At 38.9% G+C, this 14,813-nt stretch overlaps 1 protein-coding gene across 1 annotated transcript; it reads right to left on the minus strand.

The window, feature by feature from the left end:
* Positions 1-24: 24 nt before the first annotated feature.
* znf512 (zinc finger protein 512) lies at positions 25-14,753 on the minus strand. The gene is made up of 16 exons (XM_074685260.1): positions 14,620-14,753; positions 11,561-11,691; positions 11,412-11,467; positions 11,243-11,301; positions 9,189-9,676; positions 8,700-8,786; positions 7,752-7,856; positions 6,078-6,202; positions 5,681-5,767; positions 5,486-5,584; positions 5,234-5,401; positions 4,925-5,122; positions 4,677-4,778; positions 3,734-3,796; positions 3,357-3,455; positions 25-2,288 (listed from the first exon to the last, which is right to left on the minus strand). The coding sequence occupies exons 2-16, from the start codon at positions 11,658-11,660 to the stop codon at positions 1,620-1,622; spliced, it is 2,505 nt and encodes an 834-aa protein (XP_074541361.1). The 5' UTR covers positions 11,661-11,691; positions 14,620-14,753; the 3' UTR covers positions 25-1,619.
* Between the last annotated feature and the right edge of the window lie 60 nt (positions 14,754-14,813).

A 14,813-nucleotide genomic window follows, 5' to 3' on the forward strand; every position in this document is an offset into this window, starting at 1 on the left:
TATATATATATATATATATATATATTTATATATTTATATATTTATATATAGGGATGGGTACTTTTCACATTTGAAGTGATATGGTACCGATGCCCGGTTCCTGGCAATTGGTATCGATACTCAACAGTACCAATTTTCTGTACTTTTTTGTGTTTATGTGGTAAAAAATATCAATTTGTTTAACAATAAAATCTCAATTTTTTTCTTAATTTAACACATTTATTCTTCAATATATAACCTTTCAATGTTGTGTTCACGTCCAGCATGGAAAATCGCCTACTCTTTAACTCCCTCACAGTCACAAGGATGCATTTAGGTAACTAAACATGGTACCTTTCGATTTTACGTGAATCGGTTCCTTGTACTTTTGATAGAATTTGGTCGGTACCTATAAAAGTACCGAACTGGGTACCCATCCCTATACATATACATTTATACACACATGTATATGTATATATTATCCTTAATTTTATCTGATCAATAATATTTCAAAACAAATGGGGAACTTAAGTCAGACCGTCTCAGCTCAACACAGAAACAACACGTCACCAATTTGCTGCAGTGGCACTATTGGTTGAATGCCATAAAGTGGAGCGTAGAAGTATTGGATCAGGACTTGGTATTGGCTGATACTCAAAATCAAATGACTTTGACTTGGCCTGGGGGACAAAAAACCCAAACTGGGACACCCCAGGACCCTTCATACCTTACTGGTCTTGTCCTGTGCTTGTAAGATAAAGAACACATCTGCTGACTTAAAACATAAACCTAAGAATCTTCGTGAATAGAAATGTAAACAAAAACTTTTTCCGTATCAGTAATCCACTTGAGTTGACACCAGTAAGCAGCAGTAAACGGCTTTAAATAAAATTCAAATAGATGAAAATCAAGTTGCTTATGGGGTTTTCTGCTTGAGTAACTTACATCAAGGAATCAGTCTGGGTCAGCAGCAGTTCTAGCCATAGCATTGGACCCAATGCAAGCCATGAACTATGTGCCATTTTAAGACAAAGACTTCAATTTAAAGCACACTTTTGGAAAGTAAAGCATGGGAAGGGACTTGGTTGGATTGGGTCAAAAATATTTTTGTATCAGGAGTTGGCCAGGGAAAGTGACAAAGAGTAGTATGAAGTTCTACAGATCATACTTAGAGGCACAAAATCTTAGCGAGAAAGAGAACAGCTAAACAAGTCTAACAGAATACTAAACTGTAGCGTCCTCCTTTCAGGTTAAAGTAACTTTTTCCCTTTTGGGTAAACATGAAAAGACGTCTGAACGGAGTAAGACACATTGAACGTTGGTGAAAAGAACCTGTTACACATAAACACATAGATATACTACATTTCTCAAGGCTATATAACAACAACCATTTGAAGACAAAACTTCTCAACCAGAAGTTTACAGTTTCATTTCCACACTGACGACTGTGAGGTTCTTTTCAAGGTATCCATTGTTGTATAAATGCTTCATCAACTCTGAAAAGTTACAGGTTGTAACTCCAGCTGCCTTCTCAATGGTTTCTCCAATTCTCTTCATATCTCATAAGAGCAGACAAACACTCGGTGTTTTTCCGCTTCTACCGAAACCCTCTCAGTTCGATGTTAAGAAAAGTGTTGTTTTTAAGTGTTTCTCGGTCGTTTTCCATCCTCAGGGTGTGGCTCCATGACACCCGGCTGTTTCAGATTCCACTGGTCGATCTGTCTCTGCCTGTCCTGCTGCTCCACCTCTGGTTCTCCACACGAGCTGCCGGTGTTACCGCCTTCACCGCTACCGAAAGCAAAGCAATCCTTCTGCCGTCCATCACCCTTCCTCCTCTCCACCTTCTCCCTCCGTTTCTCCTCCTCCATCTCGCTGTTGTGCATGACAGGTTTTTCGTCCATATCCATCTCGATCGGCGCCTGCTCAGGACACGGCATGTCCTCTCTCCGGTCCAGATCCACCCACATGGGCGCAGGCGGAGGCTCTAAAGGGGTGTAGTGAAGCATCGGCTGCTGGATGGCGTCCACCTGTGGAGGGAGGTTCTGATGCTCTGGATGGAGGAATTGGGTTTGGTGTTGGAGGTGATGCAGAGGTTGCAGAGGGTGCTGCAGGTGTTGGGGTGGGTGCTGAAGTTGGTGCTGTTGATGGTGTTGGTGGTGGTGGTGATGCTGATGATGATGATGCTGGAAATGGTTGTGGTGGTAGTGATCCATGTTCTGCTTTTCCACGTTATGAACAAACTCCTTGGGTTGGCTTTTGAGGAACTTTTCAAACTTCTTGGAGGCTTTTTTGTTGGTCACGAACCAGTCCTGCGAGGAAAGATGGACGTAAGGTCAAACCAACACACAGTCACGTTAAAACACAAAAAATGTTCCAAATTAGGTCAAAGAAGGTCTTTCAAGGTGGAGTCTGCAGAATTTTTGTTACTTGTTATTAAGCACAACGCTCAAACTTTGCTCCTCCTCCTTAGGCTCAGTGCCAGCTGCAGCACACACCCACAGCCTCAGACCGTGACTACCTGAACTCACTCAACAGCCCAGCAACCACCAAAACCATAGTGTTTCTATGTGGGAGAGACTCGAGAGCCGTGTACCTAATTTGGCATGTTAGCACAAGCTAATCACTGGAATCTGACACATACCCGATTAGCAGAAAGCTAACTCGTGCTGCTCTCCAGGTGCCCGAAAACGAGTGAAAGTCAAGCCAAACTTTCCCCTTGTTTAGTAAAATGTTTCATCTGTTTCATATTTTGTTTGACTTTGGTTGCGATTTTCTTGCTCCGTGCTACGTCCACTATCATAGCTGCTTGGGATCAGGGATGGGTACTAAATTAGCTACTTATTTAGGTACCGACAATTCTGTCTGTAGTACAGAGTACTGATTCACTCAAAATCAAAAGGTACCATGTTAAGGTACCTTAACACATCCTTGTGACTGTGAGGGAATGGAAGAGTATTGCAAGTTTATAAATAAAGATTACACTGTTAAATTGAAAGAAAGAGAGATTTTATTATCAAACAAATTAATATTTATTACCTCATAAATACACACAAAAGTACCAAAATTGGTACTGTTGACTACCGTTAATAATTGCCAGGTACCATATTGTTTAAAATGTGAAAGGGATAGCTTTTTGGACTCACTAATCAACAAGCAAAGTCACTTGTGCAGTGAGTAACCACGTTACTTGCCACCCAGAAATGTCCTGATACAACCAAAATATCAACAAACAGGCTGAGGAGAGGGTTTCGAAGCAGACACAGACACTGACACATGTATCGAGGCCCGTAGGAGACAACTGAGCCGGGTTATTCCTGGAAAAGTTGACATTCGATTTTTTAGGATAATCCTGCAGACTCTACCTTTAAACTGGTTACCTGTGAATGGACAGAGTTGATGTGGTACTTCACTCCACTTTCAGAGTTGAACTCTTTGTTGCAGATCAGACATCTGTATTTACCAGCCTCGAAGTCGCCCTGACAGAAGTTCAAAGAACGGAAAAGAAGAAAGTGAGAACCAAATCCTGGCTTGCAGCGAAAAAATCTTACTCTTTGAGTTCATCTCTCTACGATTAATATGGTGGCAAAGGTCAACCATCTTTGTTTTTAGACTTATGCAAACTATTTAAAATGAGCTGATGTTTACCTTACTATGCACGGCATCCTATACTTTGAAACCGCTCTGTAAAGGTTGGGTTTTTCTACTATGATGGAACATCATTTTTAATTTAAAGATAAAGAATAAGGTGACAAACCCTTGTGCAGAGTCCAAGATGAGCTTTGAGTCCAGACACGCTGGTGTAGGTGCAGCCACAACCCTGCAGAGTACACAGTATAATCCTAAATACAAATAAAACTATTTTTACATGGCGAGCTGTTCAGGTTTTGCAATTAAGAACTGGTTTTCAAAAACAGAAATATTACAGAATAATGTATTTAACCAATATGGGATGTCCTTTCCTGCCACACATTGCAATGTTTTGATGAAAAAGCTAAAACTGTATGAATTTCACCTTAGAAGCACTGAAAAACCAACCAAACCATATTCCTCATGTGTCTTAAGCCCTTTGCACATCAGTTGCATATTTTTCATGTGAATATTTCCCAAGTTAGTTATTTTTTTCGAACCTAATGTTTGTCAAAGCAAGGTTTCACACCAGTAACGTTATTTTGCTGAGTGAAACTGTGCATTTTTATTTTTCAGACCACAGTTGATTTTCCCAAAGTTTTGCTTGCGACGAGTACACATCCAACCAATCAAAACGCTCGTTGTTGAAATGTCACATACCAAAACCTTTACCACGAAGGACTGCTTGGTTGTGTTTGTGTCCCAGCACCAGGTTCTTTACAACAAAATACATAATAAACTACAAAAAAACGATTATAAAGACAACATTTTTGAGGAGTTCAAACTTGGCTCCTCTTCCTTGGCTCAGTGCCAGCGGCAGCACACACCCACAGCTTTTGACGATGACTACGTGGCCACTGGTGTGCAAAAGAACTTTATACCCTATGAAGCTGCACTCATGGGACAAATTATATCAAGAGACAAAATGACTCAAAAACAAGCAAAGGATTCCCAAAAGAAGGGTCACGAAGGCACCGCATGTTGACAGATAGGTCAAAACATCCATAATATTTCTAACTTTAATTTTTCAGAAAGGAGTTTTATTGTAGTGTAAACTTCTTGTTTCTCACCTGGTTTGGACAGTGCACCTTTCTCTGCAGCTTCACTTCATTCTTCCACTTCCTCAGCACCTCCTGGCTGAAGGCTGGCAGACCCGGTCGGGAATACTTCAACTGTAGAGGCCGTAAAAAAACCACAGCAGGTCAGTGGTAGCGTTAACAAAGATGTCTACTAATATCTTTCAGTTCCTCACCCATTAAACTTGAAGACACTCAGGAATGACAGGCTCACATATAGTGGTAACCAAAACTTCTCTCACCTTTTTGTCATCTGGCACCAGATCAGACTGAAACTTCCTCTTGGGCCAGTCTTTGGGCAGCTCATTGTTGGCGATTTCAGCCAGGTGGAAGTTTGCCACCTGAGCTGACGCTCGCTGCACTCTGCCGCTGGCCGTCCTCTCTGGGTTAGCTTCTCTCTGGGCCTTCAGGGCATCGTCCTCCTCGCTCTTTAAAGGCGTCTAAAGACAGAGAATTCAGAGATTTCAGGTGTTTGAACAGACACTGTCCAAATTCAACATATGCTGTCTGTACTCATGTATCATATGCTGGAACTAAACTCTGAGTCTTACAGGGGCGTGCTCAGATTTCAGGTGATATTCCAGACCAGCCTTGGACTTGTACGTTTTCCCACAGTGAGAACAGTTCAGCAGCATCTTCTCGAGCTCAGACTCCTCCTTCCCACATTTCTTCATGTGGTAAACATACCCCATGATGCTGGTGAATGCAGCATTACAGCCCTGAGATAAAAACATAAAGAAAACACTTTTACCTCAGGTCTCAGTTTTTTTTTTTCATCTTATATTTCCAAACTATCATTTTACCTCTTTGGAGCATTTTAACTTGCCCAGTCGTTTCAGGATTTTACGAAGTTTGTCTTTGATGACGCGATCATCCAGATCCTTTGCATCATCGGCTGAAGGCTGAAAACAGACAAGACAGAAAAAACCTGAATCAAACATTTATGAAATTCAGACGCTGCTACAGAGTACTTGTGTGTAAGAAGATAACTACTTTACCAGATGACTGTGGTCGGCCATGATGTGATATTTCATCCCTGTTGAAGACTTGAGCTGTTTCCCACAGTGCTGACAGGTGAAGGGTTGCTGCACACAGCAGAAAAAAAACATATTGGATACAAAGAGGAGTTTTACTCTACACATAAATCCCAGACAGAAAATGTGTTAAATCCAAACATAAATATGTTTACTTTTATCTGAAAAAACGAAAGAGGCCTGCTTCAAATAAAGGCCTGGTATCCTCAGCAGCTGAGGTAAATATTTACTCTGCTCTTGTACTGCATGAATAAGAGGATTGCAAGAGGAAAAACACTGACCCAAAGTGTTATGTGCTGTGATAAAGTTAGTTATGCAGTATGTACAGTGCTACCCTCCTGTACGATCACCGAGTGCTCACCAGTCTGCAGTTCTCCATGTGTTTCTTCAGCCCCTCCACGGTCTTCCTGCTCACGCTCTTACACTTCGGACACGTGACTCTGCCTTTGGCTACAATCTGGAGCTGCCATCGCTCCTCTTGACTTCCTGGTTGATGCCAACAAAATTAAAAGAAAAATAAATAAAAAAGGAATTTTAGACAAAATTGACCATTTCCTGGAAAAATCGTCTGTCAAACAACTAAGAAGCAACATCATCGGATAATAGCTCGATGAACATCTCCCTGAAATAGCACAATTCCAAGACAGAACCAAAATAAATATTTAATGTATTTATGGGTAAATGAATGTGTATTTATGTAAGTGTGTGTTCACGTATGTGTGTATTGATGGGTTCCTGCAAGTCAATTTATGAGTTTGTCAATCATCGGTCACCTGAGGTGCCCTGCATTTTTCATCTAAAAGTAGATCTAGCGAATCCCCATGTCCACTGTGGAGGACTTCAGAAAAATTGATGTTTTAATGTTTTTAATAGTGCTGGGCAAGTTAATGCATTATTTTCCCGTTAACCGGTCAATCTATTAACGCCGTTGAATATTTTATCGCACATTAGTGCATGTTGCTCACATGCTTTTATTTTGTAAATGTCTGTTGCTGACCGCGGTGGAACCAGAAGTGTAATTGGTGGAAAAACACGATGAGTAACCAAAACAAGCATGGAGAAGAGGGGCAACGCCACGGAACTTAAAGGCACTCGCCGCTTAGTGTATCAGTCCGCGCGCACGGCGTGCCAGATATAAACAAACGCAGGTAGACTGCCAGGACGAATAGACACAATGAGAACTAGTGCCTTATTTAGCGGTGTTTTTGTGTGAAAGCAATGTGCTGAAAATTCTCTAAATAAAGCATGAATGCAGACCGATATCAGATTTTTTTCGGTGGGAGTCCGTTTATTTGTGTTTTTGGTCAAGTAAAATATGGCCCCATCTGAGTGCAGAGGAAACCGGCAGAGGAGCAGGGAGGGGGTGTTTGGTGCGAGCGCTCTGGGCTTCTGCTGCACAAAAACACTGCTGTAGGGGTAATTTCTGCCCTAAACCTTGTGATAGGACCCAACTTGTTCCATCCCGGAGTATCACTTTAATGCCCTGACAGTGGCAATAAGCTTTAATTTTGGATTTGTAGATTTGATTTGCACTAAATATGTGATTTAACTATTACTGTATAACAAGTACTGATTTAGTGTTTGCATGACAGATGTTATTGCACTCTCACAATGTGATTAATTATGATTAATCAGGGAAATCATGCGATTATTATAATTAGAAGTTTTAATCGTTGCCCAGCCCTAGTTTTTAATTTACGCTCATAAAACACAGAGGTCATTTTGGTGGCCTTTTTGGAAAGATAGATCTTTTGTTTCATTGGGTAAACTAAAAAAAATCAGACATCAGTGGAAAGCCCAGGATGTCTTCTACAGAGCACAACAGGTTTTATGCTTGCACACTATTATTAATACTATTTATTACTAAAATGCATTGTTGGTTCTGAGGAGGACATTACAATATTTTCTACTGGTGCAGAAATTTTGATCAAGGCAAAACCAAAACTTTCAATAACTGAAGGAATCACAACATTCAAAACAACGAGGGCAGGCAGTTTAATAACCCACCCGGGCTCCTCTGGTCATTCTGTCTCACCTGCTGGGTAGGTAGGAGGCTCCTTCTTGGTGGAGATGATGGGGGGTTTCTGGTCCTCGCTGAGTAGGGCTGTCGAGGTTTCCCCCACACTGGCTGCATTTAAACCTGAAATATCCACATTGTATGAGTCATTTACAGCTTTTAAACAGTCAGTGTGGCTTTTCCTGCTCGTGTTACATGATCTCTTTAGACGAGCACTAATGCATTTTATCAGAAGTATTTCAATTGTCTCACTTTTTACCTGTTAACGCAGAAAAGATATTTTATTATATATATATATATATATATATATATATATATATATATATATATATATATATATGTATATATATATATATATATATATTCATATAATTTTTATATTTTCCATTAATACTAATATGTCTATTATTCTTATATTTTAGTACTATACTTTATCTGATTTATCAATTTTTTGTATTTATATTTTTTATTATTATAATCTTATTTATTCATTTATTTATCTATTTTCTGAGAATTATTATTAGCTCTGTTAGTACTATACTTTGTATTTTAACTTAATTTTTTTTTATTTTATTGTTATTATTTGTTGACATTAGTAGAAGAAGTAGCATTAATCCTTTATTTGATCTTTAGCCATCATTTTTGGTAGTGCTATTATTTCTTATATTGGTACTACTTTTAACAATAACATCACAATTATCAATGCCACCATCAGTATTTTGATTACCGAATGCATTACACAATGTCGTAATTTATGCTTTTGTTTTCTTTGTTATTATTAATTTTCTTCTTTTAAGTCATCTTTGCTATTATGGTTACATTATTGCCACAATTATTACTGCCATCACCACTTCATTACCCTTTAGTCCATCTGTCATTGTCTATGTCATTGTCTTTTATTGTTGCAAAATAAAGGAAAAAAATAAAAATAGATTTCATAGTCGTATAAATCAGACGTGGACTTACAAGAGTCTCTGCCTTCTGGTGGCTGTGTGAAGTTATTGGCAGGTGTGCTTCGCTCCATCTCTCTGTGGACTTTCTTCATGTTCAAGTCTTCAAAGAAAGATGAGCAGAGAAAAATAAATGTCCAAAATCATAACAAAAAAAAAAATCAAAGAGGAGTCTTACTCCACATAAAAGTTAAAACTTTATTTAACTTAGTAACTTATTTTTAATCTACTTAAATAAAATAATGAAATCATGTTGTGGTCAACAAATCAGCCAAGTTTAGACTTCAAACTTGTTCCAGTTTTTTAGATTCATGTTGAGCCTTTGAGAGCTGATGCAACCTTGTTTCACATCAGTGAAAGATTTTTATTTGAGGCTAACATTACTGAATTTAGTTCAGACAGCTTCATGAGTCCCCCCAAGGGGAACTGGTTCAGAGGAGCCTGAACATAAAAACAGAGATCAGATACTTAACTATGACATGAAGCCGATGTGATGAGTCCGTACCTGGTCTCCACACGTGCCCCCTGTCTTTGCTCCAGTCTTGGTCCTGATTCCACCCCTGCTCTGGTCCTGATGGCACCCGCTCTCTCCCTGGATCCCTGCCTGCGTCCCAGGCCTGATCCTGGCCCCGATCCCTGCCAGCTCCCCAGCCCTGCTCTGGTCCTCTGTCCCTGCCTGTCATCCAAGCCTGGTCTGGTCCTGAATGGGCTCTGTCCCTGCCTGGAATCCATGTTTGGTCCTGATTGGAGTGAGCCCCTCTGTCTCTGCCAGAGTTCCAGACCTGGTCTTGATCTCGGTCTCTACCTGGGGCCCAGGCGTCGGGGCCTCGGTCCCTGCTGGAGGTCCAGCTCTGGTCTTGAGGCAACCTGGCAGTGGAAGGAGCCATGGATCCAGGGTCCGCCCCATTTGAGAGACCTCCTGATGACATCACTGAGCAGGTGGCGGTTGGGTAGTCTACTGTTGTCATGGAAACGCTCTGGAGTTCCTCATACCTGTGAAACAAAGTTCTAACTTACCTTCATTTCAAATGTACAGACATTAATGTTTTTAAACCTCTCAGTAAGAGCTGATGCAAAAATAGGCCTGTGTTTAATAGAAAAAGTGCAGTTCCACAAATATCCACAAGAGGCTGACTCCAAAAGTCAAGAGTTCCTCATAAAGACTCATATTAAATAGAAAGACAACAGAGGCTGTGTGCTCAGACTTTAGAAATCCCCAGATCTGTCAATGCTGACCCAAAATACGTGATAAAGTTAAAAAAGGTCAGCACTGGCAATAAAGTTTAAACTTAAAATGTTTGTTATCAACACCAGCTAGTACAGTAGCGTTCATCCAAAATCAGTCTCTACTACTCACTGCTGTGGACATTAAAGTTTGCACTTTTTATTGCAAAAGCAAACATTTTTAAGCCTAAACCCCAAATTAAAACGCTTCATTTTTTACAGCAGAAACAAAAACGTGCACAGCCTGAAAGATAGGGATGTAACAATTCATCGCATCGTAGTTAGAATAGAAACAAATGTGTGATTATTCAAATTGGCTTACATAAAAAAAAAAAATTTCAATGCCCAATCTAAACAGCTTAGAGCTGTTTTCCTAAAAAAGAATGTAAATCCTAAACCAGGAACACATGCAAACCTGAGTTTGTTTGTTTATTTGTATTATTCATTTAGTTATTTTGATGTAACAATTGTTTAGAAAGTCATTTTTCCAATTTATTTTTTGTTATTCAAGAGAAAATATAACTTCACTCACACTTTTAAGAAAAGAACAAACTTTGTTTCGCACAGTTTACCCTACCTCAGAGAAATAAAAAGGGAATTCCCCTTAACTTGTGAGAAGTAAGAGAAAATATATTTTGTAGTTTTCATACAATTAAATATATTTGTGTGTGCTTTAATGGTTTGTGTTAATGTCACAGAGACTTCCAGCCTTAACACACTCAGTGCCTTGAACTGATACATTTAAAAAATAATGATAATAATAATACAAAAATATAAAATATATATCTATATCTATCAGTCTTTATATGAATAAATAAATAAATAAATAAATAAATAAATAAATAAATAAATAAATAAATAGTTACATAAAAAATTCTCTTGGAAATACAAAGTAAGAAAAAGGAAACTCAGTAAAATAACAGACCAACCCAAACAACCGCATTTCTAACACAAAAGACACATTGGAGTACAGTGCGGTTGAAATGAAGTCTGAATAAGATGGAAAAAGATATGATAAAAAAAATAATAAAGCAGAGATCAGACTGAAGGATAGTGAAAGATAGGGCTGAGAAAAGGCAGATTTAAATAAAAAAATATGAAAAAAATGCTGCTGAAAAAGATTAAAAGCTTTAAAAAGAAAAAAAAACAAGAGATAAAAGAAAATTAAAGGCACCAGAAAAGAAGCAGAAGGAAAAAAAGACAAAACAAAGGGATAAAACATCAAAATCATAAAGAAACACATCTATAAAAATGGGCTTTAATGAATGCCCATCATGCAGTTATCATGCATATTATCTATCATGTACCAAATCTGCAGGTGGATGAGTGTCTCACCTCTTTCTTCCGTACGTCCTCTTCATCTTTACAGCGTCTCGATCATCTGACTCATCATTCTTAAATATTTAAGAACATAAAAGTTAGAAACACATCAATCTTTAAACATAAAGTACATTTTCAAATTAAAAACAGCATGAAACAAGAAGCTTAAAAAGTCTGTTTTCACCTTGGGATATTCGACTGAATTTAATTCACAGCTCCTTTCTGGCATACGCTGAACAACTGTTGAGGATTCGACATTAAACAGGGTGAGGTGAGGTTATCTGATATCCAGTGTTAGAAGTGATACTGCATAGGTGTGTAAATATTCTTTACCTGGACATGGCACTGCACTTTTAGGCTGTGACTGGGCAGATTTTCTCTTACGTGGCACATACAAAGGTGACATATCCCCTCCAGTGTGGGCAGGGTCCATAACAGGAGAGCAGACACTCTGTAGAAATCCCCTTTAAAAACACACACAAAGAGAAACGTTATGTTTATATACGTAACTGTTTTTCAATGATTTTACTTTATAACGTAACTACTAGATGAGTTTCTCTTCCCAGGGTGTTAATGTCTGAAACCTTTGGGTGTTCATATCTTCCGATTTGAAAAGTATCTCTGTCATAATTTTATCCAGCTCCAGCTTTCTTCAGATGCAAAAATGAAACATTTTCTTTCATACAACACTGCTTCATGAATCTAACTATGCTACACACAGGGGCGGTGTCAGGGTGAGGCCAGGGGTGGCTAAGGCCCCATTTTAAAATCTGATTGGCCACCCTAGTAGTAGGGGTGGGAGAAGAAACTGAAAATCGATATACTGAGATTTTGTGTTTGGCGAAATCAAAATCAGGATTCTTAGTCAAAACATCTTTTATTTTTCAAATTCAAATTCTTCATTTTAGTCTTTGTTAATAAACTGGATTGGAAAAATGTTACCACTTTTCTCCAGCAGAGGGTGAAATTTTTCTTTCTGACTCACATAATGTGCATTTTATTGGAAAATATAACTCCTGATATTGTCTGTAGACATTATCATTTAACTTTTTCACATGGTCTGGTGTTGAAAAAGCAAAAAAAAGTAAAAATTCTCAATTCAAAACAAATCAGCATCCCAAAAATCATAATAGAATCAAATCGCAAGAATAGTATATCACCTCAGCCCTACAACGTAGCTATCCCAAACATCTTCAATTATGATCTATGCCAGTAGTTTTCAAAGTGGGGGCCACAGCCTCCTAGGGGGTGGCAAGGAAAATTCGAGGGAATGGAAAAAATGAGGAATGTTTATTTATTTATTTTTTAAAAAAACAATTTGTCTTGAAAATGAGCACGTAAAGTGCCATAATTTTAGGATTCTCAAGTACCTAACCGCGCCCTGTGTGACAGCTGCAACTTCAGCATGATGATGTCAAGGTCCGTGTCAATATGGTGGTTAATAAGCTATTTAAAAAACTGAACTCAACTTCAAGGCCATAGACTGTAAAAAATAGATGTCCACTTGCTCTGCTTGAAGTGAGGTCTCCACAAAAACTGCTCCCCCTGGTGACTGGCTGCAGTATAGGTTAAAAAATCCAGCTTTCCAGTCATTCCAGATGGGCTGTGGTCAAACTTAAAAAAATTAATACATCTCGTAAAAATGTTTCTCACGTCTGATTGTTGTGGTGATTTGAAGATATCTTTGGCTGTCTGGTATCCAAGTCCTCTTATTTTTGAAAAGTTCTGTTTTCATTAATTACATGGTTAAAAACTAGGCTTTACGTAACATTTAATGATGATTGACAGCTGCCATTCTCGTGTATTTTCAGGGATTGTAAAATATGTCTGGAGGTAGAGTCAAGAAGTGATTAGACTCTTAAAAGAAAAAAGATATATATCATTTTTGTTACCCAGCTCCACTCATATTCTCCCAGAATCCCTCATCGTCTCTTTTGCGCAGACTCTGGCTGCACAACTGCTACAATGGCTGCGTCTGTGACGGGGGAATTTTGGCTTCAGAACTGTACAATGGTAAATGGCGGAGCCACGTTGTCCACTCTATATGCTGTCTATGGTCTAGGCTCGTCCCCCTGTCTAGTGACTACATATAAGAGGGGAGTATCCCACCTCAGCTGACTTAATGATTATTGAAAAGTGACAAAAAGTTAGGAAAAACATTCTTAAAGGTGACATTTCTTTACATATTTTGAAGCCTAGCCTGTTGGTTTCCAAAGGGGGTCCCTTGGAAACAGAGGCAAATGCTGTTAGGGGGGGTTTGGCATAGTAAAGTTTGGGATTTCATATAGAGTATGAAAATTAAAAAGAGTAATTTTCAATGTTAAAACCTTGAGGTAAGTCAAATCTTTTTGACGATTTGGTGTAAATTTTTAAAGTAATATGATTCCAGTTGATAGAAAATGTAAAAAAAAATATTCGGTTGGTGACGCATTTATTCCATTCCTGCAAAATAGGAGGCTAAAACTCCAACTCTGTCCCTGGCAACACAACAATACAACACAATCACATTATAAACCTGAGTTAACAATTAAATACAATCAGGAATGTAAAACAAAACTCAAAATAAAATAAAATTAACATTTGCAACTTACTATGTGCATGCAACAGCTATATGTAAACAATTAGATGGCGTGTAAGCTAATTGCATGCAGGTTATTGATACAGCTGAAGCAATGTGTAAGTTTGATGAAATGGGACTTCAGTGAGCTTGTTTTTAAAGTTGGACTTCGTGCCAAATAAAAACAATATGATGCAAATACTTTTGTAACTGAGTTTTGCTCTACTGTTTCACCTTTACTAGAAACAAAAGATCTGCAAACATCAATCTCTGATTTCCTAAAGCATGTGTTATTTGAGATCCTGCACAGATTTATTCTTTCTTTGCAAAAATGCATCTTCATAAAACCAAACACTTGTTAAACTAACATGTAGAGACCTCTCATGCATGGTGTTTTCTGCAGCCCCGCTATGTTTACAGTGTGTTGTATTCTCATCATCTGATCAGTGTTTGTATGTGGATGAGTCCCTCCTCTCATGTAATGTTGAAGAGCTGCTTTAGTTGTGGAAAAACTGCACAGAGCTATGAAAAGAGGACAGAAAATGACCAAAAGAAGAAGAAAAAGGATGTTTTCCTTTTTTTTCCTCTCGGTCCAGTAGACCCTCAAAAACGGCCATTCCAGGACTGAGGCAAAAAGACTTCAAACCACCATCATCATTGTCTGGATAAAAATAAGATTTTGGTTCAAGCAACGACGCTCAGGAGGAAGAAAGACGCCAAGAAACTGCAGCTTGGGTAAAAACTGGAGCTAGCTCCGAAGGTGGACTCTGGTCTACCTGACCTGTCCACCTTTCATTGTTTCTTAACGGAGGAAGAAATGCGAGACAGAGCCTACCGTCCTACAGCTCACTCCCCTCTGCAAGGACGGCTAGCCTCCATGTCTTCGAGCCTGGCCTCCTCTGTCGCCTTTCCCCCGGCAGTGTGAACCACCAGTGAGGCTAACATGAAGGAAGGAAGGCCTGATCCGGGTGCTAATAACACTCTAATACAAACCCTCCGCTTTGACAGCATCTAAATATGAACCAATAC

The sequence above is a fragment of the Halichoeres trimaculatus genome, unplaced genomic scaffold (genome assembly GCF_033239565.1).
Source record: "Halichoeres trimaculatus isolate MK-OKI-2021-1 unplaced genomic scaffold, fHalTri1.1 fHalTri1_scaffold_13, whole genome shotgun sequence".
Classification (NCBI taxonomy): Eukaryota; Metazoa; Chordata; class Actinopteri; order Labriformes; family Labridae; genus Halichoeres; species Halichoeres trimaculatus.